We start from the raw sequence: 26,318 nt of genomic DNA, 5'->3' as shown, positions 1-26,318 counted from the left end.
AGGATTTAAAAGACACAACATGAAGTAAACAGGAAGTGTTGTGACGTCTCACTCACTCGAGGACGTCCTTGTTGAACTGCTGCCGGCTGCCCAGGAACTCCCCGATCATCTGCCGGCTCAGTCCTTTCCTCTCCAGGATGAACCTGGCGATGCCGACCGGTGTGTCCGACACGAAGCCCCTCTCGATCAGGTACTGGATCCCCTTCTCCGGTTTCCTGCAGACCAGACAACAAACTTAAATTTTCTACAATTTGACGTTCGAGTTCCTGTTTGTTGTTTCTTTATTCTATTGTTTAGTCGTTAGCGCTTGTCATTTAAAGACCTTTGAGATGCTTCATAATGTTGGATTGTTGCTTTTCTTTGTTCTACATAATAAGGAGGACTTAACGCTGCCATACAACACAATTATATCTGAAATAAATACAAATAATAAAATGGAGTACTGTGTGGTTGATTACCAAACATGGAACACTTTCAGATTTAAATCCACAGATTTGTAAAGCAACATGTTTTTTTTTTAAAATTCTGCTCACTGATGAATAATACTGTTTGCTGATTAATAGGTGTATCTTTTGAAAAATGTCCCGTCAGATTTGTGGTAAACATTTAAAAACGCTACTAACAACCAGGAGACAACCACCGTTTCTGAAATGTGAAGCCAATTAAAGTTTCTTAAAGCTGCATTCTCTCTACTGTCCATCAGGGGGCGACTGACACCTTGTAGTCATATTGATCATTCTGAAAATATTCCTCACACATTTTAAGATCTTGGTTATACTTTCTGAACCCAACAGTTTCGGGGTGTTGGAAAGATGAAAAATCTGACGACACTGATGGTTTTTAGAGCTGATGGCTCAAAGATTCTAGTTTTAGGGTTAAAAAAATAAATCCTTACGATCGTGCCAGTGGTTATTGGGTTCAGAGGATTAAACACTTGGAGATCGGAACATATTGATCGTTTTAACTCTACTGAACTAAATGAGGAGATGAAAACATGATTCTCGTACTTGTTGAACAGGTTGAGTCCGATGCGGTACTGCCGCCGCTGCACCACGTCGTTGTTGAAGGCGGGAGAGTCCCAGCTGTGCCGGCTCTCCCTCTGATAGGTCTGTTTACCCAGAGGGCCTCCTCCGATTGGCTCCCGCAGGCTGTCGCGTGACGAGGAGCCAGAGCTGCAGTTGTTGACCGTGGTGTCGTCGTTGGAGTTGGTGGTGGTGGAGTTGACGCTCTCGTTGTCTCCGTCCGAGCAGAGCAGGTGGTGGTGGAGGAGGAGGTGGGGGTGGTGGACGAGGTGCTGCTGCTGGGCCTCCATGTTCTGGAGCGCCGAGGAGGACGAGGAGGACAGCGGGGAGGGCGTGAGCGGCGGCGGGAGAGGGGAGAGAGGAGGGACGGGGGAGGGTAGAGGGGACGAGGGGGTTCTGGGTAGCCGTGGGGGAGGTGGTGGTGGTGCAGGTGGTGGTAGTGGTGCTGGGCGAAGTGGTGAGGGTGCTGCATGTAAGGGATGCCGCCGACACCGCCGACACCGCCGACACCGCCGACACCGCCGACACCGCCGACACCGCCGACACCGTGCACGTGGTGCATGTGCATGACGTGCGGCTGGCTGTACTGCGGGTGGTGGTGGAGGATGGTGGGCAAGTGGGGGATGGGCGACGGGTGGGGGTGTTGGTGAGGGTGGGGGTGGGGGTGTTGGAGCGGGTGGGGGAGCGGGTGGGGCGGTAGGGCCCGGGCTGAAGGCATCGGGAGGGGGACGTTGGCGGGGCTTCTGGTCTGTCCCTGCGCCGTGGCGACCGAGCGGCCGTTGGGCTTGTGTTTGATGGTTCCCTGTGGAGAGTCGGCGTCGCTGCTTCCTCCTCCACCTCCTCCTCCTTCGCCTTCTTGTTGCTCGTCCTCTCCACTCGTTCCTTCCTCTCCTCCTCCCCTCTCCCTTTCTCCTCCCCCTCGCTCGACTCCCGACGGCTCCTGTTCGTACACCAGGCGTCCGATGGAGCCGCGCTCTGACCTGAAAGTTACAACCATAAAGTTTAATAATACTTCCAGACGTGACGAAAATAAAGTGTTTTATACGTAACTTTCTTAATATTTTGGTTTAACTAGACTGGTTTATTTCCAAAAGTGGAAATAAACCTAACTGTTGTTTTGCTGCCTAAACCAAATTGTTGCCTAAACCAAATTGTTGGTTTAGTTGCCTAAACCAAACTTTCTCTTCCACTCTTGTCGCTGTACAGGAAACCAATAGGTTGCATTTGTTACGTTGTGTTGCTGATTGACGGCCCTGCAGACTCCCACAGATTTAAGAATAACAATGATCTGTTTAGAAGCCCTCTGATTGGCTGAGCTGACCTGTCACTCATGTCCACTGAGCTGTCACTGGGTGGTTCGATAGTCAGGACTGGAAGGTGTCCTCCTCCTCCTCCTCCTCCGCCTCCTCCTCCTCCTCCTCCTCCTCCTCCTCCTGCCCTCCCTCTGTACTCCCCTCGACACTCTGTGCAGGGCGTGCTGCTCCTCCGGCTGGCGCTGCTGCCTCCCTCCGTCTCCCTGCTGTCCTCCCTCCCCCTGCGCCTCCTCCTCCCCCTCCTCCCCAGTACTCCGTGTCGGAGCTGGAGGCCGGGCGGGAGAGCGGCGAGGACGGCGGGCGTGAGAGTGGCGAGGAGGGGAGGCAGCCGTCGTCCATGTAGAGCGTGACGTCGCTGAAGGAGGTGGCGGTGCTGTCCTCGTGCATGGCGGCGCCTCCTCCCGCGCCTCCTCTCCCTCCACCGACTCCAGGCCGGCCCACCACGCGTCGGGAGGTCGTGTTTGCGCTTCGCCACGAGCACTCTCTGTAGTCTTCATCCTCGTCTTCCTCCTCGTCCTCCTCCCCTTCCTCCTCCTCCTCCTCCTCCTCTTCTTCATCTCCCTCCTCCTCGTCCTCCTCATCGTCTTCCTCTCCTTCTCCTCCCGCCTCATGTGAGTCCTCGCGGCCAGACTGGCAGGTGAGGGAGTCGTCGATGGAGTCGGCCAAAGACTTTACCTGCATGAACATGAAACATGGAGACGGATCAGAGAGAAACCTTTATAATCAGTTCTACATTCTAAACATGTTTTATTTCTATTAAGAAGACTTGAAACTAGAGATTGAGACCATAAACTCATGTTTACAATGTTTACTGAGGGAATAAATCAAGAGAGAAGTAGAGTCATTTTCTCATAGACTTCTATACAACCAGAGGAGTCGCCCCCTGGTGGACAGCAGAGAGAATGCAGCTTTAACACATGAAGCTTTGTCTTCACTTTCTCCAGGAGTTCTTAAAGAATCTCACAGAGTTTGCTCAGCTTTCATCATGTGGCCTAAGTATGGATGATGTAAAGCCATCTTCTTCCCCATGAGGAAGACTGTGAGATGCAGTTGAAAGCTACACAAGTAAGCTGGTAAGCAGACCTTGAGTTTTAAGAGTTCATTTGTCTTTTCAAGTTCAGGAATTTCCCGCTCAAATCGGCTGAATTTTAACTTTTTCTTTGAGGGTTTACAGTGAAACAGCTGCTGTAATGTCACACATCTGGACATCATTGAAACAGGTGACAAACAGGTAACAAACAGGTAACAAACAGGTGACAAACAGGTAACATACAGGTAACAAACAGGTGACAAACAGGTGACAAACAGGTAACAAACAGGTGACAAACAGGTAACAAACAGGTAAACAGGTAACAAACAGGTGACAAACAGGTAACAAACAGGTGACAAACAGGTGACAAACAGGTGACAAACAGGTAACAAACAGGTGACAAACAGGTAACAAACAGGTGACAAACAGGTGACAAACAGGTGACAAACAGGTAAACAGGTAACACACAGGTAAACAGGTAACAAACAGGTGACAAACAGGTAACAAACAGGTGACAAACAGATGACAAACAGGTAACATACAAGTGACAAGCAGGTGACAAACAGGTGACAAACAGGTGACAAACAGGTAACAAACAGGTAACAAACAGGTAACAAACAGGTGACAAACAGGTAAACAGGTAACAAACAGGTGACAAACAGGTGACAAACAGGTAACAAACAGGTAACAAACAGGTGACAAACAGGTAACAAACAGGTGACAAACAGGTGACAAACAGGTAACAAACAGGTAACAAACAGGTAACAAACAGGTGACAAACAGGTAAACAGGTAACAAACAGGTAAACAGGTAACAAACAGGTGACAAACAGGTAACAAACAGGTAACAAACAGGTGACAAACAGGTGACAAACAGGTAACAAACAGGTGACAAACAGGTGACAAACAGGTAACAAACAGGTGACAAACAGGTAACAAACAGGTGAAACAGGTAACAACAGGTAACAAACAGGTGACAAACAGGTGACAAACAGGTAACAAACAGGTAACAAACAGGTGACAAACAGGTAACAAACAGGTAACAAACAGGTAACAAACAGGTAACAAACAGGTGACAAACAGGTAACAGGTAACAAACAGGTGACAAACAGGTAACAAACAGGTGACAAACAGGTGACAAACAGGTAACAAACAGGTGACAAACAGGTAACAAACAGGTAACAAACAGGTAACAAACAGGTGACAAACAGGTAACAAACAGGTGACAAACAGGTAACAAACAGGTGACAAACAGGTGACAAACAGGTGACAAACAGGTAACAAACAGGTGACAAACAGGTAACAGGTGACAAACAGGTAACAAACAGGTAACAAACAGGTGTGTTTACCTGCTTGGAGAAGGAGTCGTCCAGGTCTCCTGCGTCGTCCGGCCCCCGCTGACCCGATGACCCCTGACCCTGAGGCTGCCGCTCATCAAACGAGTACTGAAACCAACGAAGAAGAGAAAGAACATCTGTACTGTTTAGTTGTGTGTTTATGTGTGTGTGTATTGTACAGTGTGTTAATGTGTGTATTATACAGTGTGTTTATGTGTGTGTGTTTTGTACAGTGTGTTAATGTGTGTGTGTATTATACAGTGTGTTTATGTGTGTGTGTTTGTACAGTGTGTTTATGTGTGTGTGTATTATACAGTGTGTTAATGTGTGTGTGTGTGTGTTTTGTACAGTGTGTTAATGTGTGTGTGTATTATACAGTGTGTTAATGTGTGTGTGTGTGTTTTGTACAGTGTGTTAATGTTTTGTTTTGTACAGTGTGTTTAACAGTGTGTTAATGTGTGTGTTTTACAGTGTGTTAATGTGTGTGTGTTTTGTACAGTGTGTTTATGTGTGTGTGTTTTGTACAGTGTGTTTATGTGTGTGTGTTTTGTACAGTGTGTTAATGTGTGTGTGTATTATACAGTGTGTTAATGTGTGTGTGTTTTGTACAGTGTGTTTATGTGTGTGTGTACCTGCATCCTCATGTTGGACAGGATGATGCGTCGTGTCATTCTGCTCTCGGAGGCGGAGCTACGAAGCCTCTCAAAGTTCTTGTTCATGCGGTACTGACGGAACGCCGTCTGGATCGTTCTCGCCGCACGCCGGGACACAAACTGTCCCCCGTACTTCCTCTCCAGCATCTCCACCTGTCGGGTAACGAGGGGAGGGGGAGAGAGAGAGGGTTTATATGAGATCAGGACATCATTTATGTTGTGTTTAAACCAATCTGTGTTTAAATCAACAGGAGAGCTAGTAACGTTCTAATGGTCGGAGGTTCAGTTCAGTTACATTATGATGCATTCAGGCTCTGTTCAGTTAAATGATTATTGGTTGAAGGTAAATTATAACGTTATCATGATGTGTTCACATGTAATCTGTAAAATGTAGTGTTGGTGATAAACTAGAATAAATCCAGTAGTTTGAAGATGTTTTCACATTAATATGAAATAGATATTAGAGATGAATTATGAGGGCGGCTGTGGCGTAGTGGAGAGCAAGGTAGTTCTCCAATCAGAGGGTCGGTGGTTCGATACCCGGCTTCGGCAGTCGATGTGTCCTTGGGCAAGACACTTAACCCAAGTTGCTCCTGAAGGCTTGCCATCGGTGTGGACTGGATGATGAATGTTAGTTAGAGTCTGATGGTGGCACCTTGATGGTAGCCTGTCATCAGTGTGTGAATGGGTGAATGATATGTAACATACTACTGACTGTAAGTCGCTTTGGAGAAAAGCGTCTGCTAAATGACTGTAATGTAATGTATGATGTTTAACTTCCTAACACTAGCTCTAACATTATAATACATCATTAAAACGACCTTATTATTTGAATTGTTTGTTTTTATGAAGAAAAAAATACAGAAACTGGGATGCACTGGAATCAAATGAGATAAAATAGGCACGGTGCTGGGAATCAGCCCACGATGATGTGTGTGTGTGTGTGTGTGTGTGTGTGTGTGTGTGTTGAACAGTATGTGTGGGTGGTCTGACGTGCACTGTACTCTTGTGCTTCTTCTCAAAAGGCTGCCTCCGTCGTGGTACCTTCTTGTCCTGGAGGTCCGTAGAGAGCTCATAGCTGTCGGATAGCGCCTTGCAGCGTTTGCTCTCCTCCTCCTCTTGCTTGCGGAGCGCCAGGCTGGCCGGCTGGTGTCGGCTGCGTTGAGCCCAGGCAAGGCTCGCCGGGCTGGGGGGAGAGATGGGAGAGCTACCCTGAAGGGAGGAGAGGAGAGGGAGGTCAACAATTAATAATGCAACTTAAAGCTACTACGGTGAACTTTCATTTTCTGTTGATTCTGGCGCCCCCTGTGGACAGAAGTGGTAGTGTCTCTGAGCAGCAGAGTCCCTTTAGAAAACCTCTCATTTTACTGCAGCAGGGACTGACAGTCTGGTTCTGGTTCTCCTGTTGCCTCCCTTCCCTCCAGCTGGTCCAGCAATACAGCCTGGGTCTTGGTGTTGGCTCCCAGCGAGGACCGGGAGGAGCAGAGAGGAGAAGCTCTGCTCCTGGAGGAGGAGGAGGAGGAGGAGGAGGAGACGCTGCTGCTGCTGCCGGGAGCTGAGCTCTCCACCTCCTCCTCTTCTCTCATCTTCTCTCCTCCTCTCTCGCTCCTCTCTTCCCTCCTCCTCTCTCTCCTCTCCTCTCCTCTATCTTTCTATCTCCTCCTCTCTTCTCTCCTCCATCCTCCTCTCCTCTCTGCTGGATCTGGGTCTGTCCACGGTGGACTGGTCTCTGCTGGATCTGGGTCTGTCCACGGTGGACTGGTCTCTGGTGGAGTCTGGTCTGAAGGAGTTTCTGGTGAACCTTCATGATTTCATCTGGTTTCTCCAGAATCCGACCCGGTGTCTCCGATGACGAGCTTTAAGAATAACTTTATAGAAACAGACGATCTTCTCTCTGATGGTCTGGTTTACTGATGGAGGTCTATAGAGGATCAGGACTAAACTGAGACTGGTTCAGGACCAGTTTTTTTCTCAGAAAGCCTTTTCTGGCAAAATATTAGTAGTAGTAGTAACAGTAGTAGTAACAGTAGTAGTAACAGTAGTAGTAACATTAGTAGTAACAGTAGTAGTAACAGTAGTAGTAACAGTAGTAGTAACAGTAGTAGTAACAGTAGTAGTAACAGTAGTAGTAGTAACAGTAGTAGTAACAGTAGTAGTAGTAACAGTAGTAGTAGTAGTAGTAACAGTAGTAGTAGTAACAGTAGTAGTAGTAGTAACAGTAGTAGTAACAGTAGTAGTAGTAACAGTAGTAGTAACAGTAGTAACAGTAGTAGTAACAGTAGTAGTAACAGTAGTAGTAGTAACAGTAGTAACAGTAGTAGTAACAGTAGTAGTAACAGTAGTAGTAACAGTAGTAGTACAGTAGTAGTAACAGTAGTAACAGTAGTAGTAACAGTAGTAGTAACAGTAGTAGTAGTAACAGTAGTAGTAACAGTAGTAGTAGTAACAGTAGTAGTAACAGTAGTAGTAACAGTAGTAGTAACAGTAGTAACAACAGTAGTAACAGTAGTAACAGTAGTAGTAACAGTAGTAGTAACAGTAGTAGTAGTAACAGTAGTAGTAACAGTAGTAGTAACAGTAGTAGTAACAGTAGTAACAGTAGTAGTAACAGTAGTAGTAACAGTAGTAGTAACAGTAGTAGTAACAGTAGTAGTAACAGTAGTAGTAACAGTAGTAGTAACAGTAGTAGTAGCAGTAGTAGTAACAGTAGTAGTAACAGTAGTAGTAACAGTAGTAGTAGTAACAGTAGTAGTAACAGTAGTAGTAACAGTAGTAGTAGTAGTAACAGTAGTAGTAACAGTAGTAGTAACAGTAGTAGTAACAGTAGTAGTAACAGTAGTAGTAACAGTAGTAGTAACAGTAGTAGTAACAGTAGTAGTAACAGTAGTAGTAACAGTAGTAGTAGTAACAGTAGTAGTAGTAACAGTAGTAGTAACAGTAGTAGTAACAGTAGTAGTAACAGTAGTAGTAACAGTAGTGTACTTGGTAGCTTCATTAAATGGTAGCTTCATTAAATCCTCGCTCCACTGCCTGTCTGTCTGTCATTAACTGCTCCTCCTCTGTTGGAGCTTCGGTTCACATTGAACTCCTGGAGGAGCTGCTGTCTGCAGTGCTGACCTCCACAACGACCTCTGAAACCAGACACACAGGTTGGCCCGCCGCCGAGCCAACAGAGGCCCTAACAGAGGAGAGCTGTAGACCAGCCAATGAGGAGGCTAAACAAGGTAAACAAAAACATTATACTGCTTTCAATTCCTCATATTTTAGCAGAGTAAATATTTCAAAATAAAAGGTGAATAACAAAATTTACAACGATTCCTGAGTTTCAGTTAGGTTGCTTATTCTTTTTTTGAAGTGTGGGTTGTTTCTGTAGCTTTAGCCATTGATGCCAACATTAGCTCTCATTTTACACCACCAGAAGTGAACCTTTATTTTGAAAACTCATCTTCAAACCACACATACTCATGTTTAATGGAAACACAAGTTAAGAAAGGTCTGGTCAGATTAACTCTCTCCCAGGAGCCTCTGCTAAAAAATAAATAAAATATCAATGGGATTATCTTGTCTAAATAAAGGTTAATAAATTAAAGAAGAGGGAGGAGTGACAGCTAACATGATGCATTGTGGTCATTAAGCTAACGAGTAACCCTTCAAATCATAAACTGATTTTATCTTTTTACAACCTTCAAACTTTATTTGAGTGAGCGTATTTTAATCCTTCTTTATGCATATTTGTATTTAATCTTTATTTGATATCAGACATACGTAGGTTAACAGCTTTATCAGAAGTAACTAAAGAACAAATAGCTTTCATACTAAAACAAAACAATACAAGTACGTCACAAAACAACAAAGCTAATCCACCCGAAAAGTTTCCTTCGCTGATACTTCCTGTCAGAAACTTTAATGACTGTTTATTGGTGTTTTTTATATATGTGTGTGTGTTTGAGGGGTCAGTACCTGTGTGTGTGTGTGGGAGGCTCCCAGGGGCCCGCTGGAGGAGGCGGAGCCGTAGGGGTCACAGGGGCTGGAGAGGGGGCTGTTGCTATAGCGATGGAAGGGAGGCGGATGGCCGAAAGACGAATCAGAAAAAGTGAGCGCCTCCGGACACTGAGGGTCGCCCTCCACACTGAGAGAGAGAGAGAGGGGGGGGTTATTGATCTGCTGATATTGATCATATCGGGTCAAATGTTTTTTTTTACTGAAATATAAAGTTCAACCTCCAAAAACAGTAGAATCAGATCTAAAGTTTAAATATATTTGACTGTAAGGACAAAAGAACAAAAGAACATCAGGAGGGAGGAAGGAGGAAGAATTGAAACTCGATCTAAACAAGAGAGAACAAAGTGAGGATCAATTCAATTCAATTCAAAACAACTTTATTAATCGACAAAGGCAATTTGATTTTAGCAAAGTAAACCAGACAGGAAGCAGACGTCTGCACAGACAGAAGACACGTTTAAGGGTTTAAAAAATACAAGAGGAAGAGTTAAAACCATATGAGGGAAAGAGGAAAAGAAACTAGAAGGATGAGAGGGAAAGAAGAGATGATGACGAGGGATATTGAAGAAGTGCGTGAAGATAAGCAGAAGGAAGAGGAGGAAGTAAAAATCTCAGAATAGAGGAAAGGGAAGTTGGAGAAGTGTGATTGGTCAAAAGGAGGAACTAAAGGTTGAGGAATAAACAGGGAAGTGGAGGAGACGAGGATGCTGACTGCAGCAAATCAAACCAGACCAAACAGGACTGAACTGGACCAAACAGATAAAAGTGGAGCCAAACTAAACCACAGATATCCAGATTGAACTGTAACAAACAAGACCAGACTGGGACCAAAAGAACTGGAGCCAAACTAAACCACAGATATCCAGATTGAACTGTAACAAACAGCCAGACGGAGTAACAACTGGATTAAACCAAAGTAAGCAAGACAAAGAGAAGATTGAAACAAACCAGGTTAAACTGGACTAAAGTGCACTGAACTGGAGTAATCCACACGAACTGCACCAAACCAGATAAACTGGAACCAACTGCAGAGGAACAAAACAGAATACAAAGAGAATCATAAATATCACCAAAACCAACTGATTTGGACCAAACAGACCAAATGAACCAAGTAACCAAAGTAAACAAGACCAAACCAGGTTAAACTGGACTAAAGTGCACTGAACTGGAGTAATCCAGACATACTGCACTAAACCAGTCTAACCTTTAACAAACACACCAACTGGACCAAACCAGAATAAACTGGACTTGGGCCAGATCGAACCGGACCAGCTCAGATAAACTCATCACTCTCTGGTTCAACATCCAGAATGTGTGAGACAAACGCCTGATACTCGATCCATCAATTCATTGATGGATCGAGGAGGAGACGAGGAGAGAGGAGGAATCTGAGTGTGTGTGTGTGTGTGTGTGTGTGTGTGTGTGTGTGTGTGTGTGTGTGTGTGTGTGTGTGTGTGTGTGTGTGTGAGAGCTCATCAAAGGGGCTCTTCAGTGTTAATCTAAGACACCCGTGAAGCTGGCACCGAAGCTAACGTGGGCACTGCCAAGCTCACACACACACACACACACACACACACACACACACACACACACACACACACACACACACACACACACACACATGCAGAGTCACATGACGATGACTCATGGCTAACAGCAGTGTGTGTGTGTGGGTGTGTACAGTGTGTTGTGGTTCTGAGAGAGACCCAGCATGAGTGTGTGGGAGACACTGGATGTGTGTGTGTGTGTGTGTGTGTGTGTGTGTGTGTGTGTGTGTGTGTGTGTGTGTGTGTGTGTGTGTGTGTCAGTGTGTGTGTGTCAGTGTGTGTGTGTGTGTGTCATGTGAAGAAGAAGAAGAAGCTAAAGACATTATTCTGGGATGATGTTGCGTTGACGTCCCTAAACTTGGATGTTTTAAATTCTCTCTCTCTCTCACACACACACACACACACACACACACACACACACACACACACACACACACACACACACACACACACACACACACACACACACACACACACACACACACACACACACACAGAAAGCCAAGAAGTGACTGCACTCATAAATCCCAGTGAGGCTCTGCAGTAAAAAGGACGGTACTCGAGATAATTGTTAACTGTCTCTCTTTCTGTTTCCTCCTCATCCTCCTCATCATCGTTATTCTCTCCTCTTTCATCCCTCCATCAGTTTGTCTCCTCCCATCACCTCCTTTTCTCTCCTCACATCTGTTCTTCGCCCCCCTTTCTTCTCCTCCTTTCCCTTATCTCCTTTACTCATCTTCTCCTTTCCTTTCTCCTCCTCTTATATCCTTTCCTCCTTTTACTACTCTTCGTTTCCTCTTCTCTCCGTTTCATTTCCTCTCCACTTTGCTCCTCTCATCTTCATTTCCTCTCTCATCCTCTCCTTCCATCGCCTTTTCCTTTCCTTAAACTCCTCTTCTCTCCTCCTCTCCTCCCCACTCCCCTTTTTGCTTTCCTTTTTTGCATACTTTCCTCTCCTTTCCTCCTCTTTGGTTCATTCCCTCCCCTCCTCCCCTCTTTTTTCTTCACCGGCCCTCCTCTCTCCTCCTATCCTCCCCTGGTATCCTCTCCTCTCTTCTCCTCTTCTTTCCCCTACTGTCATCTCCTCTTCCCTCCTCTCCTTTTCTCTCCCCTCCTTCCTTCCTCTCCCCATCCTCTTTCCTCTCCTCTCCTCTACCGTCATCTCTCTCCTCTTCCCTCATCTTCTCTCTTCTTCCCTCCTTCCTTCCTCTCCTCCTATCTCCTCTCCTCTCCTCTCTTTTTCCCTCCTGTCGTCTCCTCTCTCGTCTTCCCACCTCCCCTCCTATCCTCCCCTGGTATCCTCTCCTCTCTTCTCCTCTCTTCTCTCCCCTACTGTCATCTCCTCTTCCCTCTTCCCTCCTCTCCTTTTCTCTCCCCTCCTTCCTTCCTCTCCTCTCCTCTACCGTCATCTCTCTCCTCTTCCCTCTTCCCATCTCTTCCCTCATCTTCTCTCTTCTTCCCTCCTTCCTTCCTCTCCCCATCCTCTCCTCTCCTCTTTCCCATCCTCTCCTCTCTTTCCCCTACTCATCTCCTCTCTCCTCTTCCATCTTCCCATCCTCCTCCTTTCCCCTTCATCTCCTCCTCTTCCATCTTCCCATCTCTCTCTCCTTCCCTCTCCTCCTCTCCTCTCTTCTCCTCCCCTCCTCCTCCCCTCCTCTCCTCTCCTCCCCCCTTTCCTCAGCTGATGCTGAGCCAGCTGTAGGTTGAGCTGAGTTGAGGTGTGTTTGATTTATCCTCCAGCGTTGCGCTGAGCAGCAGGCTGTCAGCGCTCTGAGGTCAAACAGCAAACTTCAGGTGACCCGAACATCCTGAAAGCGACTCACATGTTCCAGATTAAACTTCTGTCTCTGTCGCTTAGCAACGCCCGAACATGTTGTGATTTACTCCTGTTCGTATGTAAAAATAGGTATCAGAACATTTTTTGTATTTTTGTCAACTTCCTTGATACAGCGGTGTCATTTCCACTTGAAAGTCATATTTCTGTCTCCGTCACTTTACAGTTTCATATTGATTGTCTCTCTGAAGTCTCTCTGGATGTCCTCTCACAGGTTATCAGAGCTTAATGCAGCCGGAAAACTAGACTGACAACTATGTTTTTTAAATAATCTGTACTTTATATTTAGTGACTTGTTTTGTATTATTGCACAAATTTAACGTGTCTCCTCAACTTCTGAATCCAAATCTATGACCTTTATTTTTGACTTTTTCTGTTCCTGCAGACAAACCATGAACATAAAACACAGCACTTTCTGTTGGCAGACGATGTAAAGTAATAAGGTAGAGTAGGCGCACCGTGTATATATATATATATATATATTATTATAAATCATATTCATGATTTAAACACAATCAACTTATCGTGAGTTTTTTGCAATAAAATCCCACATTGACTCATCTCTACCAGGTGATGTCTTCTTCTGTCTGCCCAACAAACAGAAACATATATTAAGATGTTAAGTTCACTATGAAATACATCAGAAAGCAAAGCAGAAAATCTTCACATTCGATATGGAACCGCAGGATGTTTATGTATCTCACTTAAAGAAACAGTCTCTTAAAGATTTGTTCTTGGGAGAAAAGCTTCACCTGCTATTTATGGTTTTAACAAAGACGATGGAAGATATGAGGAAAGGAACGCTGTGTTTGTGTCCAGATGGTGCAGAGGAAGTTTAAGTATGACTTTCAGAAAAAAATGTGATAAAATATATATATATATATATATATATATATATATATATATATATATATAGTATATACTCCTGCAGAAATCTGTGTGCACAAACAGTCTCACCTCCAAGAACACTGCAGCATGAAAACACTCACATGTAAACCTCGGCTCTGCTCGGCAGCTTGTTTCTCCTACGAAGCCACATGAGTCCGAGGGACACACACACACACACACACACACACACACACACACACACACACACACACACACACACACACACACACACACACACACACACACACACACACACACACACACACACACACACACACACACACACACAGCAAACACACACGAGCTACGCCGGTTCAAAACAGCTTCTCATATTTACATTTCTTTCCGTTTCTCTCAGCTGTAAATCTAATTTTCGCTTAAACACACACACACACACACACACACACACACACACACACACACACACACACACACACACACACACACACACACACACACACACACACACACACACACACACACTCTGTTTGTGTTTCTGCATTCATAGCCAGGGGAAGTAACTAACAACACACCGGTAGCAACACACACACACACACACACACACACACACACACACACACACACACACACACACACACACACACACACACACACACACACACACTGATTAGAAACCCATCTGATTTATATGGGTTACAGTGTCTAAGCGGTGGAGGCAGTTTTCACACACACACACACACACACACACACACACACACACACACACACACACACACACACACACACACACACACACACACACACACACACACACACACTGATGGAGCGTGGATGCAGTCGGTGACACACAGCCTCCTCTGTCCTCCCACTGCAGCCAGTCAGCTCCACCAGCAGGCCCAGAATATAAAGAGTCAGTCAGTCGCCCACGACAACAGCAGTCTTCAAAATATTCACGAGGAGAAGAGTCGGGGGAGGCGGCGGGTTCTCGGCTACACCTCCACACTTTAGAAGCACGAAGAAGAGAAGTCCTAACTAATAACGCTCATTTAACATTTAGTCAGTTATGTTTGTGGTAACTAATCAATATTCCGTCTGAGATGTTTGACACCATGTGAGCACACATTTATAAACCCTCTGAACCAAAAGGCAGAGGACTGCTCCTGTCACATCGTTCTCTCTAAGGTCTTATTTTCACTTCAACATAAAGTCCTGCTCCTCTATGGAAACAGAACAATCATGACTAGAAGTAGAGAGAACTCAAACATGTCTTTACTGCAGAATAACACAGTTATGACATAAATCATAAAAAAGAAGTTGAATTTATTTTTTCTATTGCAAAAATTGGCAAACAATGGAATCTATATATCCAACATGTTTCCAAGTGTCTACAAGTGTTACCAACTCTGCTCTGTGTTCAGCCTGAAGTTCAGTCAAAGTTTCACAGATTTGTTGTCACATGACTGTTGGTCTCAGATGAATCAATCATGTCTTCACAGTTTCACTGAGGAGCTCAGAATTTAATGTTTTTTACAGAATCTGGTTAAAGTAAACGGTTTCTTTTTTGCATGGATGAAATATCACAATTTTAAGTTTGGTTTGGGTTTCGCTTTCTGACGGAAGAAAATCTGACGATGATGATTTTCACAACTTCGGTTTGTGATAAACAGTGTAGTTATTTTTTCGATTGTTTAAAAAAAACATGCTTTTCCATCCTGCTGGCAGGTTTTGGGGTTCAGAGGGTGTTACAGAGAATCGTAACTGTTTATTCATCTTATCCTCAACAGCTCGTATGGTATCTCTCATTTTTTGTGCATTTTCCTACGAAAGTCCAGCAACATGTGTCAACGTCTGCTCGTTACATGCATACCATCTTTTCAAAATAAACTTCCTTCAACAAGTTGTAATTGAAAATAAATACATATACTGAATAATGCAAATAAATCAACCTAAATAATAAAAAAAGGATTTGTAACAGTATTGTCAAAGATATAAAAAAAGTGAGTCAGCATTGGCTTCAATCTGCAGAGCCGGAGATTGCTGTCTGATCTCTAATGGAAATCCCTGCAAGCAGAGTTTTTATAAGTAAAACTTTGTAAAACCCTCCAGTTAAGTAAAGTAACAGGAGTGAATGTCGGTGAGAACGTCCATCTTTGTGCAGCAGCCATGTTCTTAACTCCGTATCAGAGCAGGATCTCTGCCCAGCAGTGAGTGTGACGGTGACTCCACACTGGATGTAAACAACAGCCATGACAAACAGGAAGTGAGGGCGCAGCGATGTGACAGGACGGGCAGCGGCGAGACGAGAGGCCGGCCTCCCAGTCTGACACCAGTACATGAAGGAGGAGGAGGAGGAGGAGGAGGAGGAGGACCAGATGATTCACTGACCTGACTGTCTCACGCACTCACTGTCTTCTGACTGACGGACCAACAAATGTCTCAGGGCAGCAAACTAAAAACCTCCAAAAAAACTAAAACATTTAGAGCAGATTTATTTATGTGGAGACCAAAGTTTAGTCGAGAACTGAGATGATGTCTCGTTGTCCAGAACCTAAACTACCTACTCTATTTAGAATGCCAGAAAAAGGTATTAATTATGTCCCAATACATAGTTTGACAAATGCAGTACGCCTAAAATACCAGGATGTTGTTGTGCATCTGGTCACATTTTTGCAGTTTGCAAGCCAACATGCTTTTCTGGCTATTCTGACCCAATCCTCCAGTAAATATATGAAGCAAAAAGGTCAGAGGTCAAGGTGCCATGTGGGAGTAGAAAGCCCCAATCAGACAGCAACCTCCGGTCCTGCAGAGTGAAGTCAAAGCTTCATGTCTTAAAGCTGCATTCTCTCTGCTGTCCACCAGGGGGCGACTCCTCTGGTTGTATAGAAGTCTATGAGAAAATGACTCTACTTCTCTCTTGATTTATTCCCTCAGTAAACATTGTAAACATGAGTTTATGGTCTCAATCTCTAGTTTCAAGTCTTCTTCAATACAGCATGATGTTCATTTAGTAAATGATGCTCCATTTAGAGTCAAACAGACCATAAAGCAGGGGATGCTTTAGGGCGGGGCTACACACTGATTGACAGGTCCACACCAGAGACGTATACGGCGTCTCTACGTCACTCCTCCTCAGTCCAAATATGGTCACTTCCTGTTTATAAACATATATGAACCACTTTGTTTCCTAAAACTTACCGAAGTCATTTTATTCCTAAACTGGCTCTTTGCTGCAGAGGCTGGAACAGAAACCTTAAACCTTTCTGAGGCTAAGTATTCCTCATAAGAAATATTAAATCATCATCAGAAATATACTGGGATTAAAGACATGATTCACAGAGGGAGGGGTTTCTGAGGGATTGGAACCAGCGACCACCCTGCTCCTCTGCCCGTAGGCTCGCAGCGCTCTAATTTAGGACACAACAGGGACTCTGGGAGATGTGTGTCAGTGAGGCTTGTTTTACTAGAGAGAGAGAGAGAGAGAGAGAGAGAGAGAGAGAGAGAGAGAGAGAGAGACTGTGTGAATGGTTTGTGTTCCTACATTGATTTCTATGTGTTTTCTGTGGCTGGTCGTCCAAACAGGCACCAAATGGCACCAAACCCTGAGGCATCGAGCTCTCAACCAATACATGTGTGTCATCCCCACCTCTCTCTCTCTCTCTCTCTCTCTCTCTCTCTCTCTCTCTCTCTACTACAGATGGTCTTGTATTTGTTTCCTCTCTCTCTCTTGCATTCATATGTTATCTCAAACCTCTTGCCGAATATTCATATTGGACGATACAACAGAACTCCAAAGCGATTTGAGTAAATGATTCCTACAGAGAGGAGCTTTTATCTGGTCCTGATCCAGTCTCAGTTTAGTCCTGATCCTCTATAGACCTCCATCAGTAAACAGACCATCAGAGAGAAGATCGTCTGTTTCTATAAAGTTATTCTTAAAGCTCGTCATCGGAGCCACCGGGTCGGATTCTGGAGAAACCAGATGAAATCATGAAGGTTCACCAGAAACTCCTTCAGACCAGACTCCAGCAGAGACCAGTCCACCGTGGACAGACCCAGATCCAGCAGAGACCAGTCCACCGTGGACAGACCCAGATCCAGCAGAGACCAGTCCACCGTGGACAGACCCAGATCCAGCAGAGACCAGTCCACCGTGGACAGACCCAGATCCAGCAGACCTGCAGACCCAGATCGGAGACCAGTCCACCGGAGACCCAGATCCAGCAGAGAGTCCCAGATCCAGCATCCACCGTGGACAGAGATCCAGCAGAGACCAGTCGGACCAGAGGAGAGCTCAGCTCCCGGGACAGCAGCAGCTTCACTGCAGCATTCGACCTGCAGTCGGAGCTCCTCCTCCCGGCAGCAGCAGCGTCTCCTCCTCCTCCTCCTCCAGGAGTCAACACCAACACCACGCTGCTGGAGACCCAGGCCGTATTGCTGGACCCGCTGGAGGGAAGGGAGGCGCTGGAGAACCAGAACCAGGACTGAGTGGGGCAGACTGTCAGACCCTGCTGCAGTAACATGAGAGGTTTTCTAAAGGGGGTCTGGTGCTCAGAAACAATGTTTTTTGTCTAAACTGTCCGTCATGAGTCCCTCAATGTTACAGCTGTACAATAATAGAAACAGTGGAGAGCTCTCTGTTTTACCACAGATGGTAGTCACATTTCAATGATCTGTTTTAATTCCAACTATCAAATCAATGCAGTAGATTTTCTGCACAAAGTCATGACCAAATATAGAATAATGTTAAACTATTTGATTACTGTCGAGTCAAACGGTAGAGAAACAATCTAATAAATAGATTTTGTTTTCACTTCAATAAATTCGTTGACTTGACCTAAAATAAAATAACTCAAATAACAGAGTCAGACGTGATGTTCCCTCTGCAGAGGGATGGATCAGATCAGATAAAGAGAACTCGGTTAAACAAACATGTTCTCTCCTCACAGCTGATCTGATTTAAAGGTGTGGTTTTTATTCTCTGGTGGGTTTCCTGCTCGTTCCAGTCTCTCTCTCTCTCTCTCTCTCTCTCTCTCTCTCTCAGTAAATTGTCAGAGCGCCAGAGGCTCAGCACACGTTTTTTGAAATGGAGCAGAAGATTTGATTTGATTGGCTCTGACTGGTTTTGGCCCCGAACGCACCAACTGATCCTGGATCCCTTCTGTTTCCTGTCCTTGTTCAAACACACCTCTGGACACCAACGACCACTGACTCACGAGCTCTGCCTGAAGCCCATAAAACTCTTCTCATCTTCACACCAGCCTCCCGTCTCCACCCTTCATCTCCCGTTACCTCGTCAGCTGTGATGAAGCTGAGCAGCATCTCATCCGAGCCAATCACAGAGCAGGAAACGCTCTCATCCCCAAAAAAACCCTCATTTGGCCGTGATGAAACGAGACGAGACAAATGATCTGATTGGGCGCATATCAGATCAGCGGGGTTTGGAGCGGTGGAGTTAATTAGATTGGACAGAAAGACCGTGAGTTATCAGATGAGATGTGGCAGAGATATGACAGTTAAGAGGAAGAAGCAGCGCACATAAACAAAAACACATGAAGAAAAACACAACAGAGGACCACGGGTGCTTTTAAATAGAGACTGAGACCATGAACTCATGTTTACAATGTTTACTGAGGGAATAAATCAAGAGAGAAGTAGAGTCATTTTCTCATAGACTTCTATACAACCAGAGGAGTCGCCCCCTGGTGGACAGCAGAGAGAATGCAGCTTTAAGACATGAAGCTTTGGATTCACTTTTCACAGGAAACAATAGTTAGGTTTAGACAACAAAACTACTTAGTTAGGTTTAGGAAAAGATGGTTGCTTGGGTTGAAATAACTACAGAAGTGTCGTTACTGAAGTACGGACGTTACGTGACAAAAACATCAACACTGACTCTTCGTAACACACGGAGAAAGAACTTCGGTCTCCTGGCTGAAAGATTGCTGTTTGTTGGACTTTACAGTAGTAGAGGAGTAGAAAGTCCTCCAATTACTAGTATTTTTACAGAGCGGTACTGATACTGTTGAGTATTCAACATATGAGTACTTCTTCCCCACCTATTGTATTAATATCTCAAAGTAATCACATGTACTTTTAAATGTCCAGGCTTTGCAGCTTCTGTATCTTTTTCTGTCTAAAATGTCATAAATTTTCATTTTATCCATTAAATGATATGTGTGAAATTGTCATATTTAAGGTGGATGTTTGTAATAAATGTGAAGGAGTTTCACTTAGGTGTTTCTGAGATTTCAGGTTAACGAGAATACGCGGACGGACAACCCAGAAACATAATTTCTCCAAACACGTCTGTCGCTGGCACTGAGGGCATAAAATGTAATTTCTAATCAAACTGTTTGAGGGATTTTGATTGGATCAGAATCAACCAACATCCAGAGGCCTTGGAAGCAGCGTCTGACAAAAGAATCTCACCCCAAGGTCCATTTAGCAGCTGTTCTGGAGCTTTCAGTTGTATCATGAGTTTGTCCAGTTTTCATGGAAATGTAGATGTTCAAATTGGACGTTGTGACATTTACAGAACTTGTTTTTTGTCTTAAATTCCTCTGCTTCCGTAGATGCCTTAATTCAGCTGTCCATGCTTTTACCGTATAACTCAAAGACCAACATTTATGGATCTCAGTAAGCGGGACTGAAATCTCAGAACTTGCAAAGTTAAGTCTTTGGTGCCATTTTCATGAATGTGCACTCATTTACAAACACTATTGGTTTGTGGACATTTTTGAAGCCTCGAGTTCTGACAAAACAAGACATTTGAAGACATCACCCTGGGCTCCAGGAGGACTGATGGACAGTATTTCACAGGCAAAATAACTAATCCACGAATCAAGAACCAGTTCAGTATCTTAATCCATAATGAATGTAATGGATATAAAATAATAACTGTCCAGCTGTCTGACATTGAAAACCCTGCAGCCAAACCGGCAGCACGGCTATAAATACACCTTCACACCAACACCACCATTATCTGATGAACATGGTACATGTAGTTCAATACGAACCTTGACCATCTGTTCCCTGAACGCAACATCATGTGAAGGATCTTAATCATCTCTGAGAGAACATCTGGCTGTTGACCAAACAGTCTCACATGTGTAGAATACGGTCGGAAGCTGGTGAAACAGTGAGAGGACCTTGAGTTGACATTGTTCAGTCAGTTACCGTTTCCACGATCAAGAACGAACTCTCAATCTCCAGATTAACTCAGTGAACAAGAAGCTCGGCCCAAAACTCACTCACACACTCCCGCTATAATCCCCGTGTAATAAGCTCTTATCTTTTTTCTCCTCTGCAGTTTTTTACAATCAGCAAACAAAGCATTAACATTTCATCGACGCAGAGCTGTTCCGAAAAAACAAACACGGCAAATAAACCATTAGCGCCTGTTGGTTTAATGAAGAACGAAAGCCCTCCAAGAACTGCAGCTCTGTTTACAGTGCAGATAAAAAAAAGATTCTCTGCTTTTCATGGAGTCGACTCTCATCAGCAGCCGAGGGGGAAAGATTTCTGCTAAGAACTGAAAATATGTCAACGAAGCATCTTTGCAGGGGAGATTAACAGGAGAAATATGACATGGTGAGGGATTTCTGATGCAGGGTGGCCAACAAATAATAATGTGTCTTCTAAACCCAAAACTAGAGTCACATTTGGAGTCATTTATGGCTTCAATATCATGGTATCAACTATACGGGAACTCGTGAGCGCAGACCGCCTTCTTCCTCAGTCTATAAAACACCTTTCTACCAAGTCTCATAAACATCGGTCCAGTAGTTCTCAAAGTAGGCTCCAACATCCATCTGTATGTCACCGTAATAACGCCATCAAGACAAAAGTCCCACACAAGAAATATCCAAAATCAGCCATGATATTCATAGATCACATTCATGCTCCCCTGAGGATGAGCCCTTTAGAGTTAAACAACCCAATTTGTGAGGTCACAGTGACCAAAACCTGATCAGTTCGTCTTTGAGAACAGGTGGACTGTGTGTCAAATTTGAAGACGTTCCAGAGATATCAGGTTCTCCAGAATGGACCGGAACGAGCGGACAGCCTTGAAACATGATGCCACTGCAGCTCTGAAACTGAGACCTGAACCAAGACACAAACACCCAGAATCTACTGTAACAGCTCTGTCATATGAGATGCTCTCTTTCAAAACATGTATTTATTTATTACTATTATTTATTTAGGAATTATCTGTACCGTTCCAGCCAGGCGGCAACCTCGGGTTCCGAAGAATGATGCCAAAGCTGAAGTGTCCTAAACCTGCATTATTTCAGCTCGGAGGTTTCCACGGCAACTTCTCTGGGATTAAAGCAACAATGCTGCTGAGTCAACTCCTTCAGTAACGTTTTCCTGAACAGACCGTCATGACTCAGTTCCTGTCTTTTCTTCTTCTACACTCCCACCGGCAGAGTGGAGAGCTAATGAAGCACCACACTGCTGGGGTCGGGGGTCGGATTCCCACCTGAAGAGGCCTTCTCTAAGGAGAACTAAAACCAGGAAGTAGATGAGTGATGTTCTCTAAACAGAGAATATAAACGTCTGAAATTATCAAAGACTCTACAACGTCCTTGAAGGAATGAAACTACAGGAACAGAGCAGTGAAACCAAAGCTTCATGTGTTAAAGCTGCATTCTCTCTGCTGTCCACCAGGGGGCGACTCCTCTGGTTGTATAGAAGTCTATGAGAAAATGACTCTACTTCTCTCTTGATTTATTCCCTCAGTAAACATTGTAAACATGAGTTTATGGTCTCAATCTCTAGTTTCAAGTCTTCTTCAATACAGCATGATGTTCATTTAGTAAATGATGCTCCATTTAGAGTCAAACAGACCATAAAGCAGGGGATGCTTTAGGGCGGGGCTACACACTGATTGACAGGTCCACACCAGAGACGTATACGGCGTCTCTACGTCACTCCTCCTCAGTCCATATATGGTCACTTCCTGTTCACTGGTTGCAAAAATCCAAGATAGCAACGGCCAAAACACCAAACTCCAGGCTTCAAAATTACAAGACTTCTTATATACAGAATATGTTTCCACTCCTAGCGAGAAATAAAAATGTAGCTGGACAGATGTAGGATGGATTATTCTCAAACGTTCTCTTCTTGTCTTCATCAAACCTTTATGATCATATTTAATGTCCTTTATTTCCTCTTGTGAGCACCACACCGGTTCTCTGCTTCCATCATTTAACTCCCCCTCAGGGATCCAGAAAGTGCACCTCATCACATGAGATTGATCTCATTTATGTCCATTCATTCTTTAGGAAGAAAAAAAAAAAGAAAATCAATATCATAACACTATTATATCCGGCATCATTAATCTTAACGACAACCATCAGGCAGCCCAGAGGAGGAATCTGTGCAGCGAAGCAGCTTGAGGTCTATTTTCAGGAGGTTTGTGTGGCAGCAGAAATCAGTTTAGGCCGACTCGCTTTAGTCCGACGTCGTTGATCCTCTGAAACAGGAAGAATCACGGCTGTGACGGTGAGAGAGAGGGAGTGCAGGAGGAAGAGTCCAAATGACAAAACACTGATATCTGCAAAGCGTCCTGCAATATCAATGAATTTACTGAAGAAGCATTTGTTATATATGACATGTATGAAAATCTTTTGATTATTATAGTTTGAACAGCTTCTGGCTGTCATAAACGGAGAAAGAAAACATGCTTTTCCATCCCGCCGGCTGGTTTTGACGAGCTAAGGGTCCGAAATATTTCTTAATTTCATTTTTTATTGTTTCATTTCGTTAATGATTCCCTGCATTCAAAAAATAAATGAATTAATTCTGTTTTATTTTGATCTTCAACTGAGATACGTGAGGTATAAAATGTTGTTTTTTTGTTTGAGATCCATAAAACTTATTTTACAGGATAGGAGACGTGTTTCATTCAACGCTATCGATCTATTGTGATGTGCAAACACTTCAAACAAGGGTTTGCACATCACAGTAGAGGTCACAAGGAGGATCCTGTGTGCTTCAGCTCTTCTCTTACTAACATCTCCAGCAGCAGACAGCAGAGGTCAGAGGTCACAGCTGCTTGATAAAACAACAAAAAAAAGAACAGCCGAAGTGAAACTAAAAGTAAAGGACGGACTCTCTCCTGCTGCCATCTGGACAGACAGTTGTTCTCCAGCTCTCCACTCAGCGTGGCCATGGCAACAACCACAGCACTTCCTGTGGATCGCAAACAAGCTAAAAAAAGGTGAGTGTACCACCTGGCCAGCATGAAATGGCAGACAGACGCAGGGAGAGGAGGAAGAACGGGGTTTGATAATAATCCTTTTCAGAAATCTTATACTCTACCGATGGCAAAACTTTAATTGTCCGTATTAGAAAATACGTAGACCAATTAAAAAATGATTAAAATCAACAGGGATTTTGACAACTACTATAATTCATTGAGGAATAAAACATAAAATGAATATGCTTTCTTCAAAGCCACAAGACTCCATTGACAGAAACCTCGCTGATCGTTCGTTCAAACGCGACAGAAACCAAATCAAACTCATCTAAACTGTCTCTGTTAGTCTTCCCACTGTTCCAACAATCACCAACTCTGATTGCTTTCTACATCAGTAGTCTTAATGATGTATTATAATCTTCTTAGAACTAATGTTGGGAAGTTAAACATCATAATTCATCTCTAATATCTATTTTATATTAATGTGAAAACATCTCCTTCAAACTACTGGATTTATTCAAGTGTCTCACCAAAAAACTAAATAAATACATCATGAGACGTTATAATTTACCATCCTTCAACCCAATATTTTACTGAATAGAGCTTGAACGCATCATAATGTAACTCAATGCAACCTCCGTTAGCTAACAGCTATCAGCTAATGCTATCAGGTATCATTGGGTCTCGGCGACTAGAAAGCCGATCTCCTGATTGCATATTTTCTGTGCATCCCTAATAAAGATCACATTTACTTTTCTCTTTATGAAGCGTTCCACTGTAGCTAAAGAAGAAGATATTTTCATAATCATGGTGCCGACGACGCTGCAGCAATCAGTTCACATCCTTTAATCTTGTCATATTCGATAAGACTCTCCCGACAAACGACGCTCCGCCAGCCGACGGTAACGGCTTCACCTTCTCGTTTACATCCTGCAGCAGCTGCCTCTCTTGGATGAAGTCCAGAAGAAACCACACTGAGATCTGCCACATCCTCACACCCAGCTCGTGGTCGAAGGAGAGCGCTCGGCCTTTTATAAATAGACGCTCACAGACCACAACGGTTCTCAGAGGAGACGCAGACTATAATGGACAGAGCTGATACTGGGCTTATGTGGACTTCAGACACGTTTTGGTTCAAAACCTGTTGTGTTTTTATGTTCACATAGTAATTTTGTATATCTATATTTATATTTATACTTGTATATATAAGTTAAATGTTTATGCCTCCCTTATCCTACTTTGCTGTCCTTGTTTTCTGTTTTTCATTTGTCTATTTCTATGTATGTACACTGAGAGCGACAGAAAAACCGAAGTCAAATACAGCTGATCCTGATTCTGAAAACTTAAACCAAAAATTCCCATTTATGACTTCTTCTTTGTAAAATTGACGTAAGCGTGGACAGATTATGAGACGATGAGCTCCAAACATCCCCGAAGCCACTTGACATCAATTTGCATCTTTAGGAAAAACTGTGCAATTCTGATTTAAATTGAAAACTGGACTTAAGCATTATATTCAGAATTGTTATGTTATCTCCTCTGGTGGTAATAAGCGTTCATAGCTTTATCTGAGGAATTCAAACACATCACTCTTATCTATTAGACAGTGTCAGCATTGTTTAGTATAGATCACTCTATACAGGCTGTAACACAATGAATTCTTTCCTTTAAAGGAAATATCATTTTAGGATATAGACTAACTACTACGGGTGAAAGGAAAATATTGTTATGCATGCACTAATTACCTATTTTTCAATGAGTTAGAGTACAATACGATAATTACACTGTCTCTCTGACGAATGACAGCTTCTAATCCACACACAGTCATTTTCCAAAGTCAAGACTCAAGTCTCTGTGTTTGTGAACTAAGTCCTTTTCCCCATCTCTGTTTTATGTTTTTATAAATATGTGCAGATTAAAAAACTCTCTTTAGTTTAAACTGGAGATGAAGAGAACGTGCTCACACTGTGATAACTAGATTATTATGTAAAGGCCACAGATCATTTCATAACCATGGAACTGTTTCAGTGAACACCTCTGTTCTGAAGCTTCTTTCATCTGAACAGTATTCTGTCTTTAAACAGTTTGGTTTATTCAGGGTCCACTGCACTGCGAGGTAAAGTGAAGGTTATGAGAATGCAGAAGCTCTGTTCTCTACGCTGTGACTAGTTTTCTGCCTCTCTCTCTCTCGGTGTCGTTCTGGCTGCTTCTGTCGGCTGATCCGGGGCGCCGCCATAAATAAACCTTCTCTGTCTTCTGTCGCCAAGAACGCTACCTGCAGCACGGCGGCCCGTCCGTCCAGCAACGTCACCGCGGGTCACCGGCTGCACACACTGATGCTGCAGGAAGCTGACTGAGAACACCTTTGTGTTTGTGCTGACGGAGGGGCGTCGGCCACAAGGAGGAGGAGGAGGTGGAGGAGGAAGAGGAGGAGGAGGAGGAGGATGGAGAGTTAAAAGCACTAATGAGGATAAACAAGCAGCAGAGGGAGGAGGACAGGAGGAGACCAGGGGTGCAGCTTTAACGAG

The 26,318-nt window shown here is 44.0% G+C and overlaps 1 protein-coding gene across 1 annotated transcript in view; it reads right to left on the bottom strand.

Annotated features, from left to right (window-relative positions):
- Window positions 1–24,780, bottom strand: part of LOC129100009 (IQ motif and SEC7 domain-containing protein 2-like) — a 35,184-nt gene extending 10,404 nt beyond the window's left edge. Inside the window, exons 1-10 of the mRNA XM_054609504.1 lie at window positions 24,692–24,780; window positions 9,315–9,483; window positions 6,399–6,566; window positions 5,334–5,507; window positions 4,714–4,809; window positions 2,959–3,010; window positions 2,589–2,760; window positions 1,344–2,002; window positions 1,008–1,257; window positions 57–215 (exon numbers count right to left, since the gene is read on the bottom strand). Coding sequence (XP_054465479.1) covers window positions 57–215; window positions 1,008–1,257; window positions 1,344–2,002; window positions 2,589–2,760; window positions 2,959–3,010; window positions 4,714–4,809; window positions 5,334–5,507; window positions 6,399–6,566; window positions 9,315–9,483; window positions 24,692–24,780 — 1,988 coding nt within the window. The remainder of the gene's footprint in view (window positions 1–56; window positions 216–1,007; window positions 1,258–1,343; window positions 2,003–2,588; window positions 2,761–2,958; window positions 3,011–4,713; window positions 4,810–5,333; window positions 5,508–6,398; window positions 6,567–9,314; window positions 9,484–24,691) is intronic.
- Between the last annotated feature and the right edge of the window lie 1,538 nt (window positions 24,781–26,318).

The sequence above is a fragment of the Anoplopoma fimbria genome, chromosome 12, assembly GCF_027596085.1.
Source record: "Anoplopoma fimbria isolate UVic2021 breed Golden Eagle Sablefish chromosome 12, Afim_UVic_2022, whole genome shotgun sequence".
Lineage (NCBI taxonomy): Eukaryota > Metazoa > Chordata > Actinopteri > Perciformes > Anoplopomatidae > Anoplopoma > Anoplopoma fimbria.
This window is presented reverse-complemented; position numbering and strand designations above follow the sequence as displayed.